Source organism: Ranitomeya imitator, chromosome 1 (assembly GCF_032444005.1).
Source record: "Ranitomeya imitator isolate aRanImi1 chromosome 1, aRanImi1.pri, whole genome shotgun sequence".
Lineage (NCBI taxonomy): Eukaryota > Metazoa > Chordata > Amphibia > Anura > Dendrobatidae > Ranitomeya > Ranitomeya imitator.
Window position 1 is genome coordinate 164465291 of NC_091282.1, and position 25600 is coordinate 164490890.

At 42.8% G+C, this 25600-nt stretch overlaps 1 protein-coding gene across 3 annotated transcripts in view; it reads left to right on the top strand.

Annotated features, from left to right (window-relative positions):
• Positions 1-25600, top strand: part of LOC138664991 (uncharacterized) — a 201978-nt gene that overhangs the window by 41525 nt on the left and 134853 nt on the right. For all 3 annotated transcript variants that reach the window (XM_069752115.1, XM_069752110.1, XM_069752124.1), the window contains 4 exons: positions 487-536; positions 1682-1781; positions 2748-2836; positions 3277-3391. In XM_069752115.1, the coding sequence (XP_069608216.1) occupies positions 487-536; positions 1682-1781; positions 2748-2836; positions 3277-3391 (354 nt within the window). The remainder of the gene's footprint in view (positions 1-486; positions 537-1681; positions 1782-2747; positions 2837-3276; positions 3392-25600) is intronic.

Below are 25600 nucleotides of genomic sequence, written 5' to 3' on the forward strand. Positions count from 1 at the left end.
ATGCCCATGTCAGTTTGGGACTTTGTTGTATGTAGAGTTTGCATCGGGACCACGAGTGTCGCGTCACGCCACCCCGGCCACTCATAGGACCTTTACGTACTAACACAACCCCTTTGCGTTATACGATCAGTGCGTGTGACATCCAGTAATGATAGGGGATGCATTTCTTCTATTCTCTAGTGTCTCTGACATGTCATTTAGGGTTACGGGTACATGACTGTGGCTCAGCTACGAATCAATGAGTCTCCATGCCTGGCTTCTCCTTGCTTTGAAAACACTTCAGTTAGAGGACAGTCGGGGCCAATGACGTTCCACCATTTATAGGTGTCCTAAATCTTTTCATCAGGATACTCATGTTTGGTTTATTTTGTTTTATTTTTTTTATATTAAATAAAGGTCTGAACTTCACTTTTTATAGATTGATTTATGTCGTGATGTTTCTGCATCTATAAGATTTACTTTTTCATATAATCTCTCACTCTTTAGAAACTGCAGGAAGAAAATGAACAACTTAAACAGGAACTAGAAGATCTGAGGTTTGTGTCTTTCGATCAATGTTTTCCTCATAATGTTTTTGTTATTTTACAGAGTCCAAAAAATAAAGGAACAATGCAGAGTTACATATAGTGGTACAAAAAGGGACCCGCAAAAGCTTACACTCTGTGTAACCCTACAGAATTTGCACATAGTCACAACACAACTATTTACATGGAGCCTAAAGTGAATTGTTTAATGGCCATATAAAACTTCTTACAAGGCTATTTATTTCTCAGGGATGTTTAACAGGAGTAGACTAATGTGGACAGCAACATCAGCCCAATCCTCCTCAAATGATCCAATGACTAACTTGGAGCAAAAATGTCATAGTTTTATTTCTATTTGTTTTAAAGGGAATCTGTCAGCAGGTTTTTGCTATGTGATCTGAGAACAGTACAGTTTAGGGGCAGAGACCCTGATTCCAGCGCTATGTCACTTAGTTGGTTGCATGTTTCTGTTTCAATCAAATTAGGTTTTATCAGGAGGAGATTATCACTATATGACTAGCTGGCACGTGCCTGCTGGTCCAACTCCACCCCACTACTGACTAGCAGCTCCTTGTCTATATACAGTGTTCACAGAAAGCTGGTCTGGCTGGGTTACACCGGACTCAACATTGCAGTTTCTGCTCAATCTTCAGAAGAGAAAACTGATTTTATTGCAACTGCTGCAATTAGCTGGAATAAGGGTCTCTGACCCTACATTATGCTGCTGTCAGATTACATTGCAAAAACCAGTTGACAGATTCACTTTAAATGTCTGCAATTGGAGCGATGAAGCAATGTCCCTGATAAGCGAATACATTTTATTAATCATTCAAATACATTTCTATTCTTAAATTAGAACAAGTTAGATAAAAAAGAGACACAAAAGCAAGACATTCTAATAACAATATTGTGATCACAAATATTTAGGCAGCATCATATTCGGCGGCACTTTACATACATCATCATCACTTTCCCCATTGGGGCTCACAATATGAATTCCCTATCTGTGTATCTTTGACGTGTGAGAGGAAGCCGACGCAAACCCAGGGAGAACATACAACTCCTAGCAGATGTTGTCCTTGGTGGGATTCGAGCCCCGGACCCCAGAGTTGCACTACTGAATGAAACTGAATGGAGTTTTTCAATCTTCTCCATAGATTTCAGTACAGGCAGCTAATTGATGAGGACAAGAACCAATGCTTAGATGAACGGCGCGTCAAACTCTTAAAGTCCCAGGTTTTACAGCTGGAAAGACAGGTAATATATATCCGCCTGTAGGACATGTACTGTCTCCGTATGGTCCGCTACTTCGACTTTGGCAATGGAAAGCTTTTCATAGTTTGGCACTTTTCAAATGCTTTATAGGCTAGATTATGCCAAAATGTAGGGCAAGGTATATAGTGTGATTAATAAGCAAGAATATAATGGTTATAAAGCTGTTGCACAAACAAGGGTTTGAAATGTTGCACAAACAAGGGTTACAGTGATAAGAACTATGTAGCCCACTTCAAATATGGATTTTTAGACAGTTTTTTTTTAATTAGTCTGACTTTTACAGATATATGTAGCAAAACTAGAGTTGGAGTGACAGAGGCTTCAGATCTACACGTAGCACTTCAGCCTCATCTGCATATCATATATATATTTACACATATAAATACTTTGGGGTGTGAAATCCTGCTGATGAATCAAACCACAGATGTCCATCAATTAAGTTATGTGTAAAAATGGGAAATGACACAGGAAAAAGTATTGAACACTCTTACTGAAATGTATTTAATACTTGAAGATGGTTTAGAGAAAAATAATTTCTGAGTAGTGATGAGCGAGTGTACTCGTTGCTCGGGTTTTCCTGAGCATGCTCGGGGGATCTTCGAATATTTGTTAGTGTTCGGAGATTTTGTTTTTCTTGCCTCGGCTAGATGATTTGCGACCACTAGACAAAATGATTACATGTGGGGATTCCCTAACAACCAGGCAACCCCCACATGTACTTAGGCTGGGTAGTAGCTGTAAATCAAGCAGCAAAAACGAAATCTCCGAATACTAGCAAATACTCGGAGACCCCCCCGAGCGTGCTCGGGAAAACTCGAGCAACGAGTACACTCGCTCATCACTATTTCTGAGTTCATATAAATTAAATCCAGACCAATTTTTATGGCTTTTTGTATTATATTAGAATAATTTTGGTGTGAGTAAATGTTGCCTCCTGTCTACCATCAGGTGATGTTGCTGACCGAAGGGCTCAGCTCCAGAGCGTCTGTACTTCTTGAACTTGGCGACGCGCTACAAGCCGTTCTTGAGAAGATGCAGTAAGTACTGACAACCGTGTGCTCCACTGTGTACATTGGACTCCATGCTCTGTAGATAACAAAATAATAATCTCTTTATTTTTATATGGCGCCAACATATTCCGCAGCGCTTTCTAGTTTGCACACATCATCATCACTGTCCCCGATGGGGCTCACAATCTAAATTCCGTATCAGTATGTCTTTGGAATGTGGGAGGAAACTGGAGTGCCCGGAGGAAACCCCCGCAAACACGGAGAGAACATACAAACTCCTTGGAGATCTTGTAGATCTGCTTACGCGTAACTTTTGTCATGATATGAGTGATTGTATGTAGCTATCACTATACATTTCACATCTGTGCAATCTATGTCAAATCTATTATACCTTTTTAAAAATATACATTTTTGTCTTTTTAAGCAAATTCAGCGTCTTAAGTCTTTTAATTCCCTTTTCAAATCAGGTCTCTACTTGCCAGTGAAAACCGCACTCCTGACGTACAAGTCACCAGAGTAGAGCTAATACGAATGATTGAGATATGCCAAGCCATGCAGGGCAAACTGCAGCACAGTCATCAGGTGAGGACATCTGCAGGTACTTTTGGCCCCCCAACAGGTCATTTTTGGTCAGACTGTACTGGTAGAACTGGTCACATTATAATTTAAAAAATCCGTAGTTTCTACTTTTGATGTATCTTAGATGGATGTCAAAAATTTTGATTGGTGGGTTAGGTCTGCTGCTTGACATCTTCCAAATTCTAGATGAAGGGTTAGTAGCACACTTTTATCTTTTTTTGTGGAAAACTGAATTTGGGCTGTATATGCCCCATATTCAGCTTTGTAAGAGTATCTGAAGGGATATAGCGCTCAGCAGAGTAGTATAGACCCTTAGTTTTATTAAAGAGAATCTGTCACCACAAAATGACTGTTCAAACCAAGCACAGCTCGTTACACTGTTGCCATGGCGGAGCGACTCGGGGGAATAGCCCACCTACTTGTTAGTCAGGTGTCGCCGCCCTCTTCTGGCTCATGTAAAGCCAGAGCTGTCAATCAAGGAAGAAGAGAGTAGAGATACAGTTGTGTGAAAAAGTGTTTGCCCCCTTCCTGATTTCCTATCCTTTGCATGTTTGTCACACTCAAAATGTGTCAGATCACCAATCAAATTTCAATATTAGATAAAGATAACATAAGTAAACACAAAATGCAGTTTTTTATTGAAGACCTTTATTATTAAGGGAAAAAGACATCCAAACCTACAGGGCCCTGTGTGAAAAAGTGATTACCCTACCCCCCTTAAAACATAAATTAGCTGTGGTTTATCACATCTTTGGGAGGCAGAGTTCAAATGATCTTTGTCTAATATTTCAATTTGTTTGGTGATCTGAAATATTTAAGTGTGACAAACATGCAAAAGAATAGTAAGTCAGTAAGGGACAAACACTTTGTCACACTACTATAGATGGAAAACAGGTAGGTGGGAAGGTGTACTGAACTGCTCAGCCACAAAAAGGGTGCACCAAGCGCCTGTGCAACAGTTACTTTGTGCACAAGTAATCACTGATATTCCATTAACAGATTTTTTTTTAATTTCTAATATGCCTTTAGAGCACTTCTTTAGATTTGCTCCTGATATAATGAGAAAATATGTAGCTTTGACCAATAGTGTTCAGTCTGTCAGCAGATATAACTTTAGTGTCATGGGTTTACCACGACAGAGAGGACCCACTCCACGTTCATATTAAACACTGTAAGTTTCTTTCAGCAGTGCAGGGGTTATACTGCTCAAGTTGAGAACTCCTGGAAACTTTCCTGAATTTAGGCCCCCAGCTGTCCACTGTTAGCTACCCCCATCTCCTATATAAACTGGGTCTTGGGTAGCACTCATTGTCAGAGGTAGCTTATGCTGCATGACTGGAGGTTGTTGGTGTTTGTTATTGGAGAACGCATTTGATGGATTTATCTGTGACTGTTGCTAGGTTTTCAGTGTGTGATAATTCCCTTTCTTCTACTTTGGTTTAACCCTATCCTCCATTCCCCAGTGTTTACCTCTGTTGTTTATGTGTGTATATTTGTATGATTGGTATTCTCATTTATCCCGGTTCGTGTTACCTTGTTAGTCTGGTTGGTGTATTATGGTACACTACTTCTCACCTCTTCCTTGAGTGGGTGAAGGGTACAAACTGAGGGCGAATTCTGGAGTTAAGGCAAGGTACGTGGCCCCGGCGTCTTCACCATCAGAAGTAATCCAGGGAACAGGGTGAGCTAGGGTGCCCCTAGTGTTAGGAACAGGGAAGGAGCCCTTGGTCCTGGGACACCCAACAACAGAGCCGTGACATTTAGTTTGTGTAAGCTTACATTTGATGTCAGAAATCTTCTAGTAAAACATATAATGTGGTATAATGACTAATTGTGCTAAGTGACAAACTCAGCAATACAATACAAAGCTGTAAGTGGTAAATGGCACAGTGATGAAGGGAACCTTTCTTTACAACTATCTACCGTACTTTTACTGTTATTGTATTTGTCCCCACAAAGAGTGTTTGGTGCATTTCCGCAGATTTTCTGCAGCATTTCTGCACCAATTAGATGAATTGCATTATTTTCCTTTTTTTTCAATTTTTTTTTTTCGACAACCATTTTTACTTTTTGTCCGCTGCAGTTTTTGTCTTTTTGGTATGTCACGTCGAGCTGGTTTGGTTTGGAAACCTGTTCCTTGGTTTTGATAAAACTTGTGTGGATAGCACGTGGTTTTATTGCATTTCTGCTGCATGTGCGTTTTTTGTTTGTGGATCTTCCTCATCTCATTCATGCCTGTAGGGAAAACCCAAAAATAAAATGCTGATTTACTACAAGAGATATTTACATGTCACAGATGTCATAATCTCACCATAAGTCAGTTTCTGCAGTGTAAAAAAGCACATACAGTTGCTTCTCACAAAGTTAGAATCTCATCAAAAAGTTAATTTATTTCAGTCCTTCAATACAAAAAGTGAAACTCATATATAGTCATTACAAACAGAGTGATCTATTTCAAGTGTTTGTTTCTGTTCATGTTGATGATTATGACTTACAGCCAATGAAAGCCCCAAAGTCATTATCTCAGTAAATTAGAATAATTAACACGAAACACCTGCAAAAGCTTCCTAAGCATTTAAAAAGGTTCCTTAGTCTGTTTCAGTAGGACTGCTGACTTGTGGAGTGTGTCAATGACATCTGTCAAGGAGGGTAACTCGCAAAAGGTAGTTGCTAAAGAAGCTGGCTGTTCAGAGTGCTGTATCCAAGCATATTAATGGAAAGTTGAGTGGAAGGAAAAAGTGTGGTAGTAAATGGTGCACAAGCAACCGGGATAGCCGCAGCCTTGAAAGGATTAAGAAAAGGCTATTCAAAAATTTTGGGGAGATTTACAAGGAGTGGACTGCTGCTGGAGTCATTGCTTCAAGAGCCACTACACACAGATGTAACCAGGACATGGGCTACAAGTGTCGCATTCCTTGTGTCAAGCCACTCATGACCAATAGACAATGCCAGGCGCGTCTTACCTTAGCAAAGGAGAAAAAGAACTGGACTATTGCTCAGTGGTCAAAGGTGTTGTTTTCAGATTAAAGTAAATTTTGCATTTCATTTGGAAATCAAGGTCCTAGAGTCTGGAGGAAGAGTGGAGAGGCCACAATCCAAGCTGCTTGAGGTCTACTGTGAAGTATCCACAATCAGTGATGGTTTGGGGAGCCATGTCATCTCCTGGTGTAGGTGCACTGTGTTTTATCAAGACCAAAGTCAGCGCAGCCATCTACCAGTAAATTTTAGAGCACTTCATGCGCTTCCCTCTGATGAGAAGCTTTTTGGATATTGAAATTTCATTCTCCAGCAGGACTTGGCACCTATTCACACTGCCAAAAGTACCAATTCCTGGTTTAAAAACACACTGTGCTTGATTGGCCAGCAAACTCGCCTGACCTTAACTCCTTACATTACATTCTTACATAAAGAATGTATGGGATATTGTCAAGATCAAGATGAGAGACACCAGACCTATCAATGCAGACGAGCTGAAGGCTGCTAACAAAGCAACCTGGGCTTCCATAACTCGTCAGCAGTGCCACAGGCTGATTGCCTCCATGCCACGCCACATTGATGCAAAAGGAGCACCGGCCAAGTATTGAGTGCATTTACTGAACATACATTCCAGTAGGCCAACATTTCAGATTTTAAAATAATTTTCAAGGTCACCACCTGACAGCACCCTGGAGGACGTACTTCTTATCCATTGTGGGACAGGAAGCCACGAGAGTTTAAAAGGACCCTCCCCCTACCACCCTTCAGTGTTTTTCCTGTCCAACTGTGGATGGGAACGACGAGAGTTCGTCCGTCTCTCCCGTGCAGAGAGTGTGGATCGGGGGGGCTCGGCCTCTTCCTTCCCACTAGAAGACTCTGCCAAGCTGACACCCGAGCTATAGGGTCCCTCAGCTTCAACTGGTGTAGCGCTGCTTCTGGTTTAGGGTCGCTTCCCCCTGGGGGGGCTCTCGACCCTGGGCGCAAGACCCCGATGTACCTGCTAGAAGGACTCCTCTGCAGGGTAGGATCCTTAGCAAGCGAATCCGGGGGGTGATGCCACAGGTCATCTCGGAGGATTGGGATCGGCGTGGCTGCAGTCCGGGAGCGCGGCACATGCTCACTTCCGGATCGCGCTCCCGCGCGAGTCACTTCCGGTTCGTGGCTGTCGCGCTCGTCACTTCCGGGTCGTGGCCGGCAGCATGGGTCAGCGTCTTCGTCTCCTTCTCCCTGAGCGTTGGAGGTCCGGGACATGGCGGCATCGGTATAAAAGGTATGTGTGGGCTGAGGGGGCTTATCCGGCAGCATGGAGGATAATCCGAAACCCGAGACAATGCAAGAGGCCCAGGCGCATGTGAGTCCCAGGCGGAGGCCTGGTCAGAGTATTTGATCTCGATAGGCCCATTTGAGTTTTATCTCTATATATATATTATGTGTTATAGGCGTCTGCGGCTAAGAAATCCGGGAAGTGCAGGAAATGTCCCATTTGTGCCATAAGACTGAAGGACTCCTGGCAGAAGTCCCTATGCGAGTCATGCACCAGTCGTATCGTGGGTGAAGAACAGGCCTCTCTGATGACAAATATGAGAACCATTGTCATAGAGGAGGTGCAAGCCTCAATATCTGGCCTAACATTTCCTCAGCCTATCCAGCCTGACCCCCAGGATCCACAGAGATCCAAGAAAAGACAGAGAGAATCGGATCTGTCGTCCGAGGACAGCTCTTTTGATTCAGATCTGGAAGAGGGAAGGGTTAAGCAGAGATCCTCCAGAGAGGGGGAAGAAATATCTGTCTGTGAGCAGTTGGACAGACTATGTAGATTGAAAAACCCGCATCTACTCTGTCGGTTCAGGATGAAATGTTTGGGGGGCTGCGTTCCCAGACCTCAAAAATGTTTCCTGTTAATGCCCATATTTGTTCTATGATTTTGGAAGAATGGGAGGAAGCAGAAAGGAGATTATCAATTCCTAAAGACTTTAGACTCCGCCTCCCTTTCGATCATGAAGAAGTCAAGGACTGGGTGGATATCCCAAAAATTGACATTCCTCTTGCGAAAGTTTCTAAGAGAACCGCCATTCCATTTGAGGACTCCTCTAACTTAAAGGAGCTGAAGGATCGTAAGGCGGATGGACTCTTAAAAAGAGCCTGGGAAAGCTCAGCGGCGGTAATCCGCACAAATATAGCGGCAACATCTGTGGTGCGGGCTATGCATTTGTGGGTAGATGACTTGAAAGATCAGTTGTCAGCTAGAACCCCTACAGAGACCATTATTAAGACAATTCCTCTACTAAAGCTAGCAACCGGTTTCCTAGCAGATGCTACTGCAGAGTCGGTTAGGTTTACAGCTAGAGGCCAATCTTTATCAAATGCAGCCAAGAGAGCCATATGGTTGAAAAACTGGTCAGGTGATGTCCATTCTAAAAATAAGCTGTGCTCCATCCCTTTCTTAGGGGGTAGGGTCTTTGGACCTATTCTTGATGATATCCTGGAAAAAGCTTCAGATGAAAAGAAAGGGTTTCCAGAGGAAAAACGTAGGAAATACCAGCCCTTTCGCAGTCCCTATTATAGTCAGAGATCAGACTATAGGGGTAAGGGAAAGCAAGGGAGATGGAGCTATCAAAAAGGGGGAGAAAATAGGAACAAAAATAGGGATTCAGGTCCCTCGACTTCCAGATCAGAATTCCGAAAGAAATGACGTCAACAGAATAGGAGGGCGACTGTTGAACTTTCGGATAGAATGGGGGAAGATTACCAGAAGTCCTTGGGTTCTCCAGGTTATATCTCGGGGTACAAAATAGAATTCAACTCCCTTCCCCCAGAAAGATTTTTTGAGTCCAACGTCCATCTCTCTTCAGTCTCCCCTATGTGGTTGGACACCCAGGATCTTCTGCGAATGGCAGCAATATCCCCAGTTCCTCAACAGGAGATAGGAAGAGGTCATTACTCAGGCCTCTTCTCTGTAAAAAAGCCCTCTGGGGAATCCAGAACTATAATAAACCTCTAAACAAATGGCTAGAATACAAGAGGTTCAAAATGGAATCCATTCGCACTACAATTCCCCTCTTAGGAAAGGACGTGGTAATGTGCACCTTAGACCTAAAGAGTGCATATTATCACGTACCAATCTGCTTAGATCACCAAAAATACCTCAGATTTGCGGTAGAAAAAGAAGGAAGAATCTACCATTATCAGTTTTGCTGCCTCCCTTTCAGGTTGGCGACAGCTCCCAGGGATTTTAACAAAGATTGTAGTAGAAATAGTGGCTTATCTGAGAAATCAAAACATCACGATAGTACCCTATTTAGAAGATTTCCTATTAGTGACGGACTCTATAGGGCAGCTCAAGATCGACTGTCAGTTGGTGATCTCCACTCTGCAGAAATTAGGTTGGGTGGTGAACTGGTCAAAGTCAGACCTGACACCCAAACCAAGAATAAAGTTTCTAGGAGTTCTCCTAGACTCAATTGTCAGACAATCTTTTCTTCCAGACGAGAAGCGGACCGATGTAATAAGAATTCGCCATTTTTCAAGAAGCCGAGTGTCCATCAGGGATGCGATAAAGATCCTGAGGTTGATGACGGCCTGCATTCCTTGTGTCAACTGGAGTCAGTCTCTCTACACTAACTTGGGTTGGTGGCAAAGCAGTAACATAGTTAGTAAGGCCGAAAAAAGACATTTGTCCATCCAGTTCAGCCTATATTCCATCATAATAAATCCCCAGATCTACGTCCTTCTACAGAACCTAATAATTGTATGATACAATATTGTTCTGCTCCAGGAAGACATCCAGGCCTCTCTTGAACCCCTCGACTGAGTTCGCCATCACCACCTCCTCAGGCAAGCAATTCCAGATTCTCACTGCCCTAACAGTAAAGAATCCTCTTCTATGTTGGTGGAAAAACCTTCTCTCCTCCAGACGCAAAGAATGCCCCCTTGTGCCCGTCACCTTCCTTGGTATAAACAGATCCTCAGCGAGATATTTGTATTGTCCCCTTATATACTTATACATGGTTATTAGATCGCCCCTCAGTCGTCTTTTTTCTAGACTAAATAATCCTAATTTCGCTAATCTATCTGGGTATTGTAGTTCTCCCATCCCCTTTATTAATTTTGTTGCCCTCCTTTGTACTCTCTCTAGTTCCATTATATCCTTCATGAGCACCGGTGCCCAAAACTGGACACAGTACTCCATGTGCGGTCTAACTAGGGATTTGTACAGAGGCAGTATAATGCTCTCATCATGTGTATCCAGACCTCTTTTAATGCACCCCATGATCCTGTTTGCCTTGGCAGCTGCTGCCTGGCACTGGCTGCTCCAGGTAAGTTTATCATTAACTAGGATCCCCAAGTCCTTCTCCCTGTCAGATTTACCCAGTGGTCTCCCATTCAGTGTGTAATGGTGATATTGATTCCTTCTTCCCATGTGTATAACCTTACATAACCACTCGGGCAACATCTCTGACAATGTCAGGATACAGAGGAATCGCTTGTTGCACTGTTATTTTTGATGAACGGTCAAATTTCTCAATTTCTCAATTTCTTTTAGTGCACATGAAAAATTCTGCTGAAATGTACTGGCTGTGTTCTTTGATGGGGATGACTCTTCTATGCGGGAACGCTTTGCACGGTCCTTGTGATCCAAATATTTTTCGAAATTAAATTCTATTATTCCTCATGTACTCACAGTTAACTGATGCAAAGTTTGTTGAAAGGATAATACTTCTTACAGTCTTCCTCTTCTGAGTAGCAGCTGTGAGATGCTTGGAAGACGCACACCAAACATCTAGTCTAGAGGAGGAGCTTTACTACTAAGAATTTGCAACACATTTTCACTTTCAGTTTCATACATTGTAAGTAGGGGGCTGGGGCAGCATGAGGTTAACCAAGTATAAGATTAGATAAGGGCAGTGGAGAACAGTGACACACAAGAAGTAAGAAATGTCTCTATCTCCAGCAGAACTGCTTATCACTGTTGTTCATAGTTTGATAGAACATATATATTTGAGTAACATTTATAAAATTCATATGAAAGTTCAATTATGAAATATTAATACTTTTTTTTAAAGCTGGAGTCGGTACATTTCTACCGACTCCGAATCCAACCAAAACTACCTCCGACTCCACGACTCCGACCCTACAGCCCTACTATTCAGCACAAAGTCTGCTAAAGAACAAACACCTGAAGATTCTCTCGGACAACACGACGACGGTAGCCTTTCTTCGGCATCAGGGTGGTCCAAGACATCCAAAATTACAACAGCTAGTGGATCAAATCTTCAGTTGGGCGGAGAGATCGGTTCTCTCAATTTCAGTGGTGCATCAGGAGGGTTAGAGGAACCAGGTGGCGGATTTTCTGAACAGAAAAAAGCTGTCAGCTACGGAGTGGGAGCTAAACAGCGAAGTTTTCAGCGAGCTATGCCACTGCTGGGGAACACCAGAGGTGGACTTATTCGCCGTCAGAGGGAACGCGAAGGTAAGCACCTTTTATTCACTGATCCCTTGGGAAAGACCGGCGGGAGTAGACGCGCTCTCTCAATCATGGAGCATGGGTCTCTTATATGCTTTCCCCCCTCTTGCATTAATCCCAAGAATCCTCAGGAAGATATACGAGGACAGAGCTCAGATCATTCTAGTGGTTCTGTTCTGGCCCAAGAGGAGCTGGATCCCCTTACTAAAAAAGTTGGTGGTAGAAGAACCTATTCTCCTTCCGAAAAGAAGAGATCTACTCCTCCAGGGCCCGATTCTTCATCAGAACCCAGACAGCCTCCAGTTAGCAGCTTGGATCCTGAACGCCAGATCCTGAAAGCGAAAGGTCTATCGGAAGAGGTCATCTCCATCCTTCAAGTAAGTAGGAAGCCAGTAACTTCTAAACTGCAATTTATTTAAAAATTTGGAAGAAATTTTTGTGGAGACACGATGGTTGATCTTGATCACCCTAACATTCCCAAAATCCTTGATTTTTTGCAGCAGGGGTTTAAGAAAGGTCTTAAACCGAGTACTCTGAGAGTTCAAGTGGCAGCCCTCAGCATATTTTATGATTGTTCTCTGGCCTGCCACCCCTGGATAGCTCGTTTTTTTAGGGCAGTTCTGAGGCAAAGACCCTTAATCAGGAGTACCATCCCACCTTGGGATCTTAACCTGGTCCTTAATGAATTGTGTAAAAATCCTTTTGATCTAGCTGAGGATATAGACATAGCTAATCTTTCCCTCAAAGCACCTTTCTAGTGGCCATTACTTCGTCTAAGAGACTGGGGGAACTGCAGGCCCTGTCCACTCAAGATCCCTATTTGCAAATATTTTAGGATAGACTAGTCTTAAAGGGAAGGTGCCATGATTTTAATTTTTGTATTAATAATTATTGATTATACAATCAATTATTTTTAATACAAAATTAAATTAACTACTTTAATAGTTTTTTATTTATTGACATTTGTGTGTGCCACTGGGGGCTGCCATTTTGACTAGTGGGGGTGTGTGTGTCTGGGAACGACACTTGCACACCTCACTTATGGCACACATGGACATAGGAGCCAACAGTCGGACCCCGACCGCATCTCTTACATTGAGGCCGCTCCTCCTGCCTCTCAGCTGTGACCTGGACACGCTGACTGGGCTGCTACGTCACAGCTGTGAGAGGAGCTGTGAGAGGAGATCGCGGCCATTTTGTTTGCTGTGGGCTGCGAGGACAGAAGATGTTGAGGAGAAGCTGCTGGGAGCGAGGGTTTGGGGTAAGTATCTGCAGCATTAGCAGTGATCACAGCCTGTACTTATTACAGTACAGGCTGCGATCACTGCCGACCTGCCCTGTGTTGCTGAAAGCTTCCTCCCTCAGTCCAGGGGCAGGAAATCCCCCAGCAGCAGCAGTGTGTCTCCCTGTACATGGAGCGTTATGTGTGCAGCACTGATCTGTGGCAACACTTCATCACCCCACACAGTGACTGTCCCTGTAGATTGCAGCCTGGAGTCTGAAGCCCCATGATTCTCTGCAGCAGGGGATCCCTCCTGGTTACAAAGGGCGGCACCCAGGCTGGCCTGTAATGGTTAACCCTTCCCTGCCTGCAGCTGTGCATGGTGCAGGGGGATCAGTGTGCAGGCAGGCAGCAGCCTGGGGGCTTCACCTATGGATCAGGTGGGAGGTCTGCACAGTGTAAAGAGGTGGGCTATGGTTGGCACAGTAATAGTGTTCTAACATTTGGGCTATGGTTGGCACAAGGAAGCAGACCCAGGGGGTGATGACACTCAGCAAGCTCTAGCTGCTGTTTCACTACAAGTCCCAGCATGCCAGGACTGAGCTCCTAAGTGTTGTAGTCCTGCAGCTCCTCAGGTCTCCTGCCTGATCGTCCTACTATACAGTGCAGAGCAGAGGGCAGGTGGTCTGAGACTAGTGATCCAGGGAGCAGAAGAGGAAAGACTGAGACTGGGCCCTGACACCCACCCTAAGATCACTGACCCACCCCATGCCCCCTGACACCCATCTCCTGCTCCCTGAAACCCACCTCAATCTCACCGACACCCCAAGCCTGCTGTCTTTCAGGACAAGCTGTGAGGATCGTCACCAGGGGCGTACATACAAATCATAGGGCGACATAGCATAAGGTCTAATTGCCCCCCCCCCCCCCCCCAAAAGAAAATACATAAATAAATAATTGTGGGGGTCACAGAAGGGCATAGCTCACAACTTTCCTGCCTTTACATAATAAATATACCGCCATATATATTTATTACATAATACTGCCATATAGGTCATACATAATGCCGCCAGATATATCTATTACATAATACTGTAATATGGACGGAACGTAATGTTGCCATATATATATTTTTTGCATACTGCTGCCATATAGATCAAACATGATGCCACCATATAATGTATATTTTTTACATAATGCTGCCATATAGACCACACTTGATGCCGCTAATTATTATGTGTGACCTGTATGATGGCATTATGTGTGATCTATATGACAGTATTATATGTAATATGTATGGTTGTATTATGTTTGATCAGTATGGTGCAATAATATAAGAACTATATGACGGGATTATATGAGAACTGTATTGTGGGATTATGTGTGATCTATCTATGTGGCAGTATTATGTGAGAATTATATGGTGGTTTTATGTGTGATCTACATGGCGGTATTATGTGTGATCTGTATGTCAGTATTATATTCAGAAAGCGGACCCATTCTAGGGTGGTTCTGGCTGAGCACCTGCACGCGGGTCTGGGGTAATAGAGGGGGCAGCATGACCTCCAGTTAGGTGTAGTCAGGGGAAGGCTGGTGAGGCAGCTGAAGAGAGGGGTCTCATTTTTATTGTTACTATATGGCTACATTTCCTTCCCAGCCTCACCCCGACTGTGCCTGTCGCCTCGCTTTCACACATCGCCAGGACAGGATCTGAGGAGGGGAATGGGGTCTGCATGCAAAGTCTGGATCAGAACAGGCCATCAATCCTCAGAAATGTTTCCTGGATTTCTGTGGAGCAGACGGTCCATCCATGTGTATAAGACAGCGCTCTATGTATAATCCCTGGCTGCTCCGCGCACCAAACAGGGGGCCCCTATAGACCAGCACACTGCTCTCCTGAAATACTCTGTGCTGCTGTCACCCTGCTCCCTCCACCACATATCTCCCAGAATCCTTGTTGCCTGCCATGGTGACTGTCTACTTGTCAGTATAAGGCTGCTTTCACACTAGCGTCGGTACGGGCCTTTCACAGTGCGTCGTACTGACGCATGCTGTGAAAGAAATGCCCGACGTGGGCAGCGGAAGCAGTCTTGCGACGCTTCCGTTGCCCCATTGTAAGGTCTGGGCATGAGGGTGCGGAGTTTCGGCCGTGCATGCGCGGTCGAAAATGGTGGACTCGACGCACAAACGTTACATGCGTCGGTAATGTTAGTCTATGGGGAAAAACGCATCCTGCAGACAACTTTGCAGGATGCGTTTTTTCTCCTGAATGACGCATTGCACCGTACAGCCAAAATCGCTAGTGTGAAAGTAGCCTAAGGTTTGCCGTCCACGCTCCGTATTTGGTCAGTATTTTACCTCAGTATTTGTAAGCCAAATCCAGGAGTGGGTGATAAATGCAGAAGTGGTGCATATGTTTCTATTATACTTTTCCTCTATTTGTTCCACTCCTGGTTTTGGCTTACAAATACTGAGGTAAAATACTGACCAAATACTGATAGTGTGACGGCAGCCATACTCTGCAGTCACCAACAAAATGGCTGCTCACTGGGTCCCTGAATCTCATCCTCTCTAATCCCTTAGCAAACACCCAGAAGGGGAGGAGACATCACACAGGTCAGCAGACTCCGCCCATAATTACTGCAGTGCTGTAATGTGAGCTATTTGTACACTAGCTTTTTCTGAAATTTCAGCAGCTGCTCCCCCTAGTGTTGAAAAGTGGAAATTCCAAAACTTTTCAAATTATTTTTCATATTTTACTAAATTATAAACAAATGATAATATTTTTTAAGAAAATGTAATCATTAATTCTTTACATTTTTACAATTTCTGAAAAAAATTTTTTTTTTATGGCACCTTCCCTTTAAGACTTGACCCAGGCTTTCTTCCTAAGGTGGTCTCAGATTCAAATATGAATCAGGAGGTAGTGCTTCCATCATTTTGTCAGTTTCCCAAAAACCAGAAGGAAAAATTTTATCATAACTTGGATGTTAGGGAGACCGTACTTAAGTACTTGGAGGCAACTAGGGCCTGGAGACAGGATACTAATCTATTTGTCCTCTTTAGACGTCCTAATAAAGGGAAAAAAGCATCAAAATGTACCATTGTGAGATGGATTAGGTCCACCATTAGCCTAGCATATGAGGCACAGGGAAAGAGTCCCCCAGGCAGCTTAAAAGCTCAATCATCCAGGGCTGTCGCCGCTTCATGGGCAGAGAAAGGGGGTGCTTCGGCAGATCGGATCTGCAGGGCTGCATCCTGGTCTAGTCTCAGTACCTTTTCTAAGCATTACAAACTAGACGTGGTGTCATCTCAATTAGCCTTTGGCAGGAAGGTGCTTCATACAGTAGTCCCACCCTAGGACTAAAAATATCTCCTTTGGTACTTCTCCAGGGTGCTGTCAGGTGGTGACCTGGAAAACGGTAATTAGACCTACCGGTAATTGTATTTCCAGGAATCCATCCTGACAGCACTGTTAGTTCCCTCCCTATGTCAAATACGCTGCATACTTATGTGAAGTAACATTTGTATAATGATTGTTATGTTCGAATAAAATTCTTTTTTTGCATCCATCCAGAGGTGTTACTTTGGAAAATCACTGAAGAGTGGTAGGGAAGGGGGGGGGGGGGGGAGGGATCCTTTTAAACTCTTGTGGTTTCCTGTCCCACTATGGATAAGAAGGATGTCCTCCAGGGTGCTGTCAGGATGGATTCCTGGAAATACAATTACCGGTAGGTCTAATTACCGTTTTTCAAGCTGGTGTTATAAAGTATTCTAATTTACTGAGATAATGAATTTTGGGTTTTCATTGACTGGAAGCCATAATCATCAACATTAACAGAAATAATCACTTGAAATAGATCACTCTGTTTGTAATGACTATAGACCGTAATATATGAGGTTCACTTTTTGTATTGAAGAACTGAAATAAGTTAACTTTTTAATGATCTTCTGATTTAGTGAGAAGCACTTGTACACTTTGCTCTAAGGGGTAAGGTTTCTGCTTGTGCAGTGTGACAAGCCAGGTCTTGCTTGCTAGTATAAGGAGACTTAAATGCCATGCATTGCTCCTCTGGGAAATTAAATATGCAAATTGTCTCTTCCCAGAGGAAGAGGATTTGAACTATAGTGCCACCTATTGGAAGTAGCAGTCCTACAAGTCAATATTGACCCTTTAACAAGCCTTGCCATATGACTTGGGATAAAAGCCAAATCAGAATCTCAATTTGCAGTCACTGTGTTTCGATGTTTTTCTCTTTGTCAGTGTGGTCACTCTCCACAAGGAGAAACCTTACCCCTTAGATTCCAGTCTCATTTACCAAATCAGATCTCTTGCTTTGCACTGACGAGGGGCAATACCGTGAAACACAATGTCTGCAAATTGAGATTTGGCTTTTATCCCTCGTCATATAGCGAGGCTCTTTAAGGCTAAGTTCACACTAGGCGTTTTTGCTGCATTTTTTTCTACAGCAAAACCTGAGTGCTTGGCAGGAAAGCAGGTTTTTCTGCGTCTTATGCACCGTTTTGGGGTTGGGTTTTTTTATTTGTTTTTTCCATTTAATTCAATGGGTGAAAAACGCTGAAAGAAGTGACATGCTGTATGTCCAAAAAAAACAAGCAAAGCACAAAATACTGATGACAAAAAAAAAACGTGTGCATGAGATTTCTGAAATCTCATAGACATGGCTGGTACTGTCAAATGCCGCCTGCAGTTTAGCATAAAAAAAACGCAGCAATAACGCCCAGTGTGACTTTAGCCTAAAGGGTCCATATTGACTTGTAGGATTGCTGCTTCCAGTAGATGATACTAGAATTCAAGCTGTTTTCCCAATTTGCACATACACCGCAGTTACAGCAAGGTGTATTTTTTCCGCACAAAAATACGCAGAAAAAAATGCACCAAATACTCAATGTGGGAATTTAGCCTTGGTGAACTGAAGATTAGTTTCTTCTGTTAAAAAAAGTAAAAAGGCAACAGAAACCTGAAAATCCTCAGAATCTTCTGCTTTTCTCTTGTTTAACACTAGATGTCTCCATGTAGCTTCATAGCGAGATTACGTCTTGTTTTAATGTTCTTTGTTGTAATCATAAAGATGATGTAACTGCAAACAAAACAGATACTTGTCAATTACTGCAAAATGTAGTCCACAAAATCAATGCATTGGAACTTAATGAGAGAGAAAAGGGTTTTCCGAAGGATAATTACCGTATATATATATATACCGTATATTTTTTAGTTTAAAGCTTTTTATACACAAAGAAAAACATCTAAAAAACTCCTTTTTATAGAATTATCTCTTCTGTGCAGCCAAAAAGAAAACACAAAATTTCCATTTATATTTCCGTAATTAAATTAGGAATGCTAATTGGAGTCTGAGGTGAGGTTAACGAATCCCTCGATTTCCTCCCTGGGCCATTCTGCAACTCAAATGACTTGCAAGATAATGCAAATGTGTCTACTCATTGAGGCTTTTGTCTTTTATAGAAGCGCACAATGGAGTTAATGTGTATCAAAAAATGAAAGAAAAAAAAACTAAAATAAAAAAAACAGCTACACATTTGTTTGTTAACCTGAAAGGGATGACAACCACAAATTTATCATCATGATATACAATTTCTTAACTTTTCAACAGCATCCATGGTATCTATACCCAATTGCTCATCTGCCGCCAACAATGGTTTTCTAGCACTATATCCGTGACAGCAATTGTCTAAATGAAATTAATTTTTATACAAGTATTGGAACCATCAGGATCTTTTATCACCATTTTTGCTTCTATTGTTTTATGTTGGGGCCAAAAATAGCTCGGAAATGAGGCTATAACCCTCAGTACAAAGCCAACGAAATGCGTGTTCACAGATTATAATCGGGGTCATGAAGAAAAGCTGTCTTTGGCCTCATTCACATGTCCGTGTTTAACCATGTACGTGAAAAATGGTATTGGCGTCATCAGAGATTTGGATCAGTATGTGCCCAGTGTACAGTCCGTGTGTCCTTTTTTACTATCAGTGTCATCAGTGTTTTAGATCAGTGTCTGATCAGTGTACGGTCCGTGTGTCCTTATTGACATCAGTGTTTTAGATCAGTGTCTGGTCAGTTTACGGTCCATGTGTCTGTTTTTACCATCAGTGTTTTAGATCAGTATGTGATCAGTGTATGGTCCGTGTGTGCTTTATTGCCATCAGTGTCTCATTCGTGTGTCTGTTTTTACCATCAGTGTCATCAGTGTTTTAGATCAGTGTCTGATCAGTGTACGGTCCGTGTGTCCTTATTGACATCAGTGTTTTAGATCAGTGTCTGGTCAGTTTACGGTCCATGTGTCTGTTTTTACCATCAGTGTTTTAGATCAGTATGTGATCAGTGTATGGTCCGTGTGTGCTTTATTGCCATCAGTGTCTCATTCGTGTGTCTGTTTTTACCATCAGTGTCATCAGTGTTTTAGATCAGTGTGTGATCGGTGTACTGTCCGTGTGTCCTTTTTGACCATTCGTGTTTTGGATTAGTGTGTCATCCATGTGTCCGTTTTTACCATCAGTGTATCACAAGTGTTTTAGATTATTGTGTGATCAGTGTACGTTTGTGTGTCCCTTATTACCATCAGTAGGATCTGGTGATGGGAATCGGAGTGAGAACTCCCACCTGATGAAGGCGGCACGTCCGTCGAAACGCGTTGTGTGGCTAAACTCTATCCTGTGTCAGAGTTTCCTTTCAGCGCTCCTGTGACCGATTCCCATCACCAGATCCTGCTTCCTACCTCCCTTGGAGGTGTTCGGCTGGAGCTGCGGTGGTACTCGACACTTTTTTCATCCTTTGGGCTGCCTCTTGAGCGCTCATACATGACCGCCATATACTGACTTTGTTTTATTACCATCAGTGTCTCATCCGTGTGTCTTTTTTTACCATCAGCGTCATCAGTGTTGTATATCGGTGTGTGATCAGTGTACGGTCCGTGTGTTCTTTTTGACCATCAATGTCATCAGTGTTGTAGATCAGTGTGTGATCAGTGTACGGTCCGTGTGTCCTTTTTGACCATCAGTGTTATAGATCAGTGTGTGATCAGTGTATGGTCCGTGTGTCCTTTTTGACCATCAGTGTTTGTCAGAGATGCGTAAATACATTGGAAAGCTTCTTTTACTTGGCAATGTTATATACGTTCAGCACCCGGATGGCGTACAGATACCATTCATGTACTGTATGTGTATTTTCACCGACCCCCTAGACATGTATTGGCCTTTGTCATCCGCAGTGCCAGAAAAAAACGGACATGTCTGTGTGTTTTGCACACACACATACGTTCCGTGAAAAACATGGACATGTGAACAGCAGCACAGATTATAATGGGCACATGTGGTATCTGCGAGGAACTTGGATACAACACGTACATGTGAATGAGGCCTTAGGGTTAATGCACATGCAGCATATTTGCCTTCTGTGTATATTTGCTTGCCCCACATTTCCACCATAATGAAGGGCCAACAAAGGAGATAACATTTCTAATAATTGTGGAAATGTTTTGGGGTGAAAATTTAAATCCACAGCAAGTCGTTTCTTTGTGCAGATTTGTGTCATCGATTTCACACATTTCCAGTGAAATCCACGTGATCCCTGTGGACCTGCAGCTCTCGGCACTCCGGTTTCTACACTGCAGATTTTGCAGCTGGTTTTCTGCAGCAATGTGACCGCTCAGAACGAGCAGTGGGGATTCCTCCATTGGGTGCTTTCACTCACTATATGGTTTTTTATTCTTTTTTATCTACAGAAAGTTAAAGATCGCGCAGTCTTCTGCCTTTAATGGAACCTGACATCAGATTCATAATGAAATATTACGTGCAGACATTTTACATCATTATTTGCTCAGTTGTTTAGTGTGTTTTAGTACCTACAACTATCTTGTGTTAATGGAGTATAGGATTTCTGCTCTCCTACATACTGTAAAACCCTCTATAATAATATTATGCGTTATACAGATTACAAACCCAGCTCTGCTGCTGATGGAGGCGTTCTTAAGGTACCTTCACACATAACGATATTGTTAACGATATCGTTGCTATTTGTGACGTAGCAACGATATCGTTAATGAAATCGTTATGTGTGACAGCGACCAACGATCAGGCCCCTGCTGGGAGATCGTTGGTCGCTGAATAAAGTCCAGAACTTTATTTCGTCGCTGGACTCCCTGGAGACATCGCTGGATCGGCGTGTGTGACGCAGATTCAGCGATGTCGTCACTGGTAACCAGGGTAAACATCGGGTAACTAAGCGCAGGGCCGCGCTTAGTAACCCGATGTTTACCCTGGTTACCATGCTAAAAGTAAAAAAAAACAAACAGTACATACTTACCTACAGCTGTCTGTCCTCCAGCGCTGCGCTCTGCACTCCTCCTGTACTGGCTGTGAGCCGGAAAGCAGAGCGGTGACGTCACCGCTCTGCTTTCCGGCTCCCAGACAGTACAGGAGGAGAGCAGAGAAGCAGAGCGCAGCGCTGGAGGACAGACGGCTGTAGGTAAGTATGTACTGTTTGTTTTTTTTTACTTTTAGCATGGTAACCAGGGTAAACATCGGGTTACTAAGCGCGGCCCTGCAAACAGCGACGCTGCAGCGATCCGGATCGTTGTCGGTATCGCTGCAGCGTCGCTAAATGTGAAGGGGCCTTTACACTAACACAAAAGAAAGATATCACGATATAGGAGGGTAACTCCTAACACAACCCAAGCCATTGTACTTGTATAGTTAGGTTATGTCTATATGACATCTATCCACCATCAATTCCCCAAGAAGCTCGTGCAACCAGAGCATACAATTTCAAGTGGACCTGTCATGAGGAACGACGGGAAGCATGAATCGGTCAGCAACTACATTATGTTCACATGTTGCATTTTTGCTGTGTTTTATATTGTGTTTTTTCTGCATTTTCATTGCCTCTTGTGCATGCTGATAAAGTTTAGTGCCCCCCTCCCCCCCAAAAAATGATGCAACTTCCTTAGGTTTTTGCACATAAAAATGCAGCAAAACCTGATGCCTGCGATTTTTGCTGCTTATTTTGCTTAGAAGTGGCATTCTTCAATTTGCAAAAACACAGCAGTTTTCAAATTAAGTCAGGAAAAACAAAACAAATGTGTTCTGCAAGAGATTTCTGAAATCTCATAGCTTTTGCTAGTACTGTAAAATACAGCTTCAAATTTGCATTAAAAAAGGCAGCCGAAATTACGCAACAAAAAGGCAACGTGTGAACATAGCCCCGATATTAAACACTGCGGTGTTTTAGCGAAAGCATCCATTTATAACCCAGCCAGTGATGATGTCGCTCCGGTGATTAGTCCAGGAAGATGGTCTCTGGTGCCCTACAGAGATAGACCAGTCTGGAGAGTGGAGCAGGGAGAAGCCACCCGAGGACCTCTCTCTTTTGGACTAACCACTTGGGCGACATGTTCCCTGGATGGTTCTTGGTTCTAAATGTATGTCTTCTCTGACATGCTGCAGCCTTTTAGTGTAAAACCTACCTGGCTGAAATGACTGTCGGTCTTATGGACAACATTAATCAGCTGACATGTCTCCCATTAAGAGAATGGTGGGGGTCTGGTCCTGACCCCTTACTGATGGCTCATCAGACTGCTCACAAGTGCTCACATCAGCAAGTTTTAGGGCTCCGCTCCTACATGAGCGTACGGACCTATAAACTCTCCATGTGCTGCTTAGTAGGTTCACTCATGCAGGACCGGAGCGCTGTTAAAAAGAGATTGACTGAATAATGGGGGTCCCAGAACCAGACCTCCACCGATCTGTAGGATGTCTATTTGGGAATAACATAGACTAAATGGTAAAATGATAGGTACCCTTTAGTTAACTGTTTTAACAATAACGATGTGAAATATATCAGAAATAGTTTGTAAAGCTGTGTCCTACCTCTATGATGCCCGAAGATTTTTTTTATTTCTGATATTCAGAATAGCCGTATTCAGTTTTTATTAGCAGAATAATTAAATAAAAAGTTTAATGCAGCAGTAATAGAACTGTATGCGTAAAGTTGCTGGTGCCTTATAAAAGCACTTATCTGCTGTACCTATTTATTTTTAATGCAGCAGTGAATTAGTCCGCCACTTCGCTGACATATACCTAATAGCGGGATCTGATAATGTGTGTCACATGAAGGTGCCTCAGATCTGTTTGGATGGAAGGGGGGGAGCTAAGTTAAGAAAATGTGTGACATCCAAGCAGCGTGATCAGGACATGTGGAGTCGGATCCAAGCTGTGATATTTAGTCTATTTTTTTTCCATTTTGGCAGAATCAACATAACATTTGTGAATCCATTATTTATAGCAGTAATTTACATATCGATTCATATGGATGAGATTCTCATTTATTTAAAGCTATTACCCACTGATGAAATTAAAAATATATTTGTTAAATATGGGACAAAATGTTCTTACTCGTGCCTATCCCTAAAAGGTTAGTGATCATATTAGGTTTCTTACTTACACATATACACATATTCTAAAATCTCACAGACTACCTTAGGCAGTACATGACCTAGTGTTGAGGCGTGTGTCAGCAAGGTGGCCATAGGCTTGATACAACCTTTGGTCTGTTATGGTCTCCTTACACATGAGACTAAAGTCAGCCAAACCCTCTGATATTGGTTGGACCAGCCGACTGTCTTATGTGTATGGGGACTTCTCGACTCGTACCCGACAGATGATTTCAGGGGTTAATCCTGTTCTCCTCCCTGGAGGTAATTCACTACCAGATGACTATGGCTGTGCTCTCTCTTAGGCCTCCTTCACATACCCATATAACACATGTACGTGAAAAAAACAGTACCGGGGTCGTCAGGGTATTCCATTAGTGTGCCCTGAGTGTCATCAGTGTGCCATGACAGTGTCATCAGTGTGCCATGACAGTGTCATCAGTGTGCCATGACAGTGTCATCAGTGTGCCATGACAGTGTCGTCAGTGTGCCATGACAGTGTCATCAGTGTGCCATGACAGTGTCGTCAGTGTGCCATGACCGTGTCGTCAGTGTGCCATGACAGTGTCGTCAGTGTGCCATGACAGTGTCGTCAGTGTGCCATGACAGTGTCGTCAGGGTGCCATGACAGTGTCGTCAGCGTGCCATGAAAGTGTCGTCAGCGTGCCATGACAGTGTCGTCAGTGTGCCATCTGTGTATTTCCACTATTGATAAAGAAAGAATGAAATTGCACAGATTCTCCTATACTTTGCAGTGTTAAACGTGTACAGCACATGAACTGTACACTGATGCCATCTGTGTGCTGCATGCGTTTTTCACGGACCCTTAGACTTGTATGGGGTTTTTGTCCATGCATGTGTCCTATGGATACACAGTGCGTGTGAAAACACAGACATGTGAAGATCACCATAGGTAATAATGGGTACGTGTTGTAGCCGTAAAAAAAAAACTGATGCCACATGTTCTAGAAACAAACAAGCATTTGGCCAACAGTTAAATAATAATCTATATTTATATAGCGCCAACATATTCAGCAGCACTTTACAGTTAACAGTTCATACACAAGTCATAAGAAACAACATTTAAAATAATACAATAATTAAAGCAAAGTAAGACGACCCTGCTCGTGAGAGCTTACAATCTACAATGAGGTGGTGAAGACACAAAGTACAGCTGCGTATTTACGATGATGGTCCAGCCATCTTGAAGGAATAGCTAACACATATACATGCATGCTTAACTCTGCCGAGAATGCATTTGTTCTAGATGGAAAAAGGCGAATAAGTCATCTTTCTTTTTGCCCAAATCTTTCCTATAAAATCCTAGTTGCTTCATAGAGTAATGGTGATTACACCAGTACTGACGTCACAATGTGCAACTGGTTCTCTTTCAGAAGAAAGAGACTTCTCTACAGCCCTACTTACTTCCAACCTGCCATCATTTGCCATCATTTCCAAAGTAAGCATTGCCTTTTTTTGTGATGGCCTTGTTTTTTATGGCATCCATGATGGATATGATGAAAGCTCTATGACCCATCCTTCCTTTTTTTGGATTTGGTGCGGAGATTTAGGTTCCAGTCTTCTGAAGTTCTGCACCCACTTTGGAGCAATCAAAGCAAAGTTCTAGTCGTCTCCGTGTTTAAATTTCAACTTTTATAAGGAGGGAACAATTGAACATATAAAGCCACGGTGTGCTGCTCCCTCTAGTCATGTCCTATAATTTTGGCGTCTTTTAGAGGATAATTTGATCTTTATTGGATGCTCCTTGCCTCACCCTTACTATAACTATGCCGAGGTTACAGACATGCTGTTAGTGGCGACCCATCTGTTTAGTTTGGCTGTTTCCTTTAACTATGGACAGCTTCGTTGACCAGATCATGTTGGCTAATAACAAGACTACATTATTAAATGTACAAAATGCAGAATTCTATAAAAACATCCTTTTTTTACTCACAAGCTCCATATCCAGTTGTTGGGTTTGGCATTTTTGTAATTGAGTTTTAAGAATCTCTAAGCCCAAATATGAATTTCCAGAGATCACATTAATGACATTGCATTTTTTTTGAGCCCTTAATATATGTAGA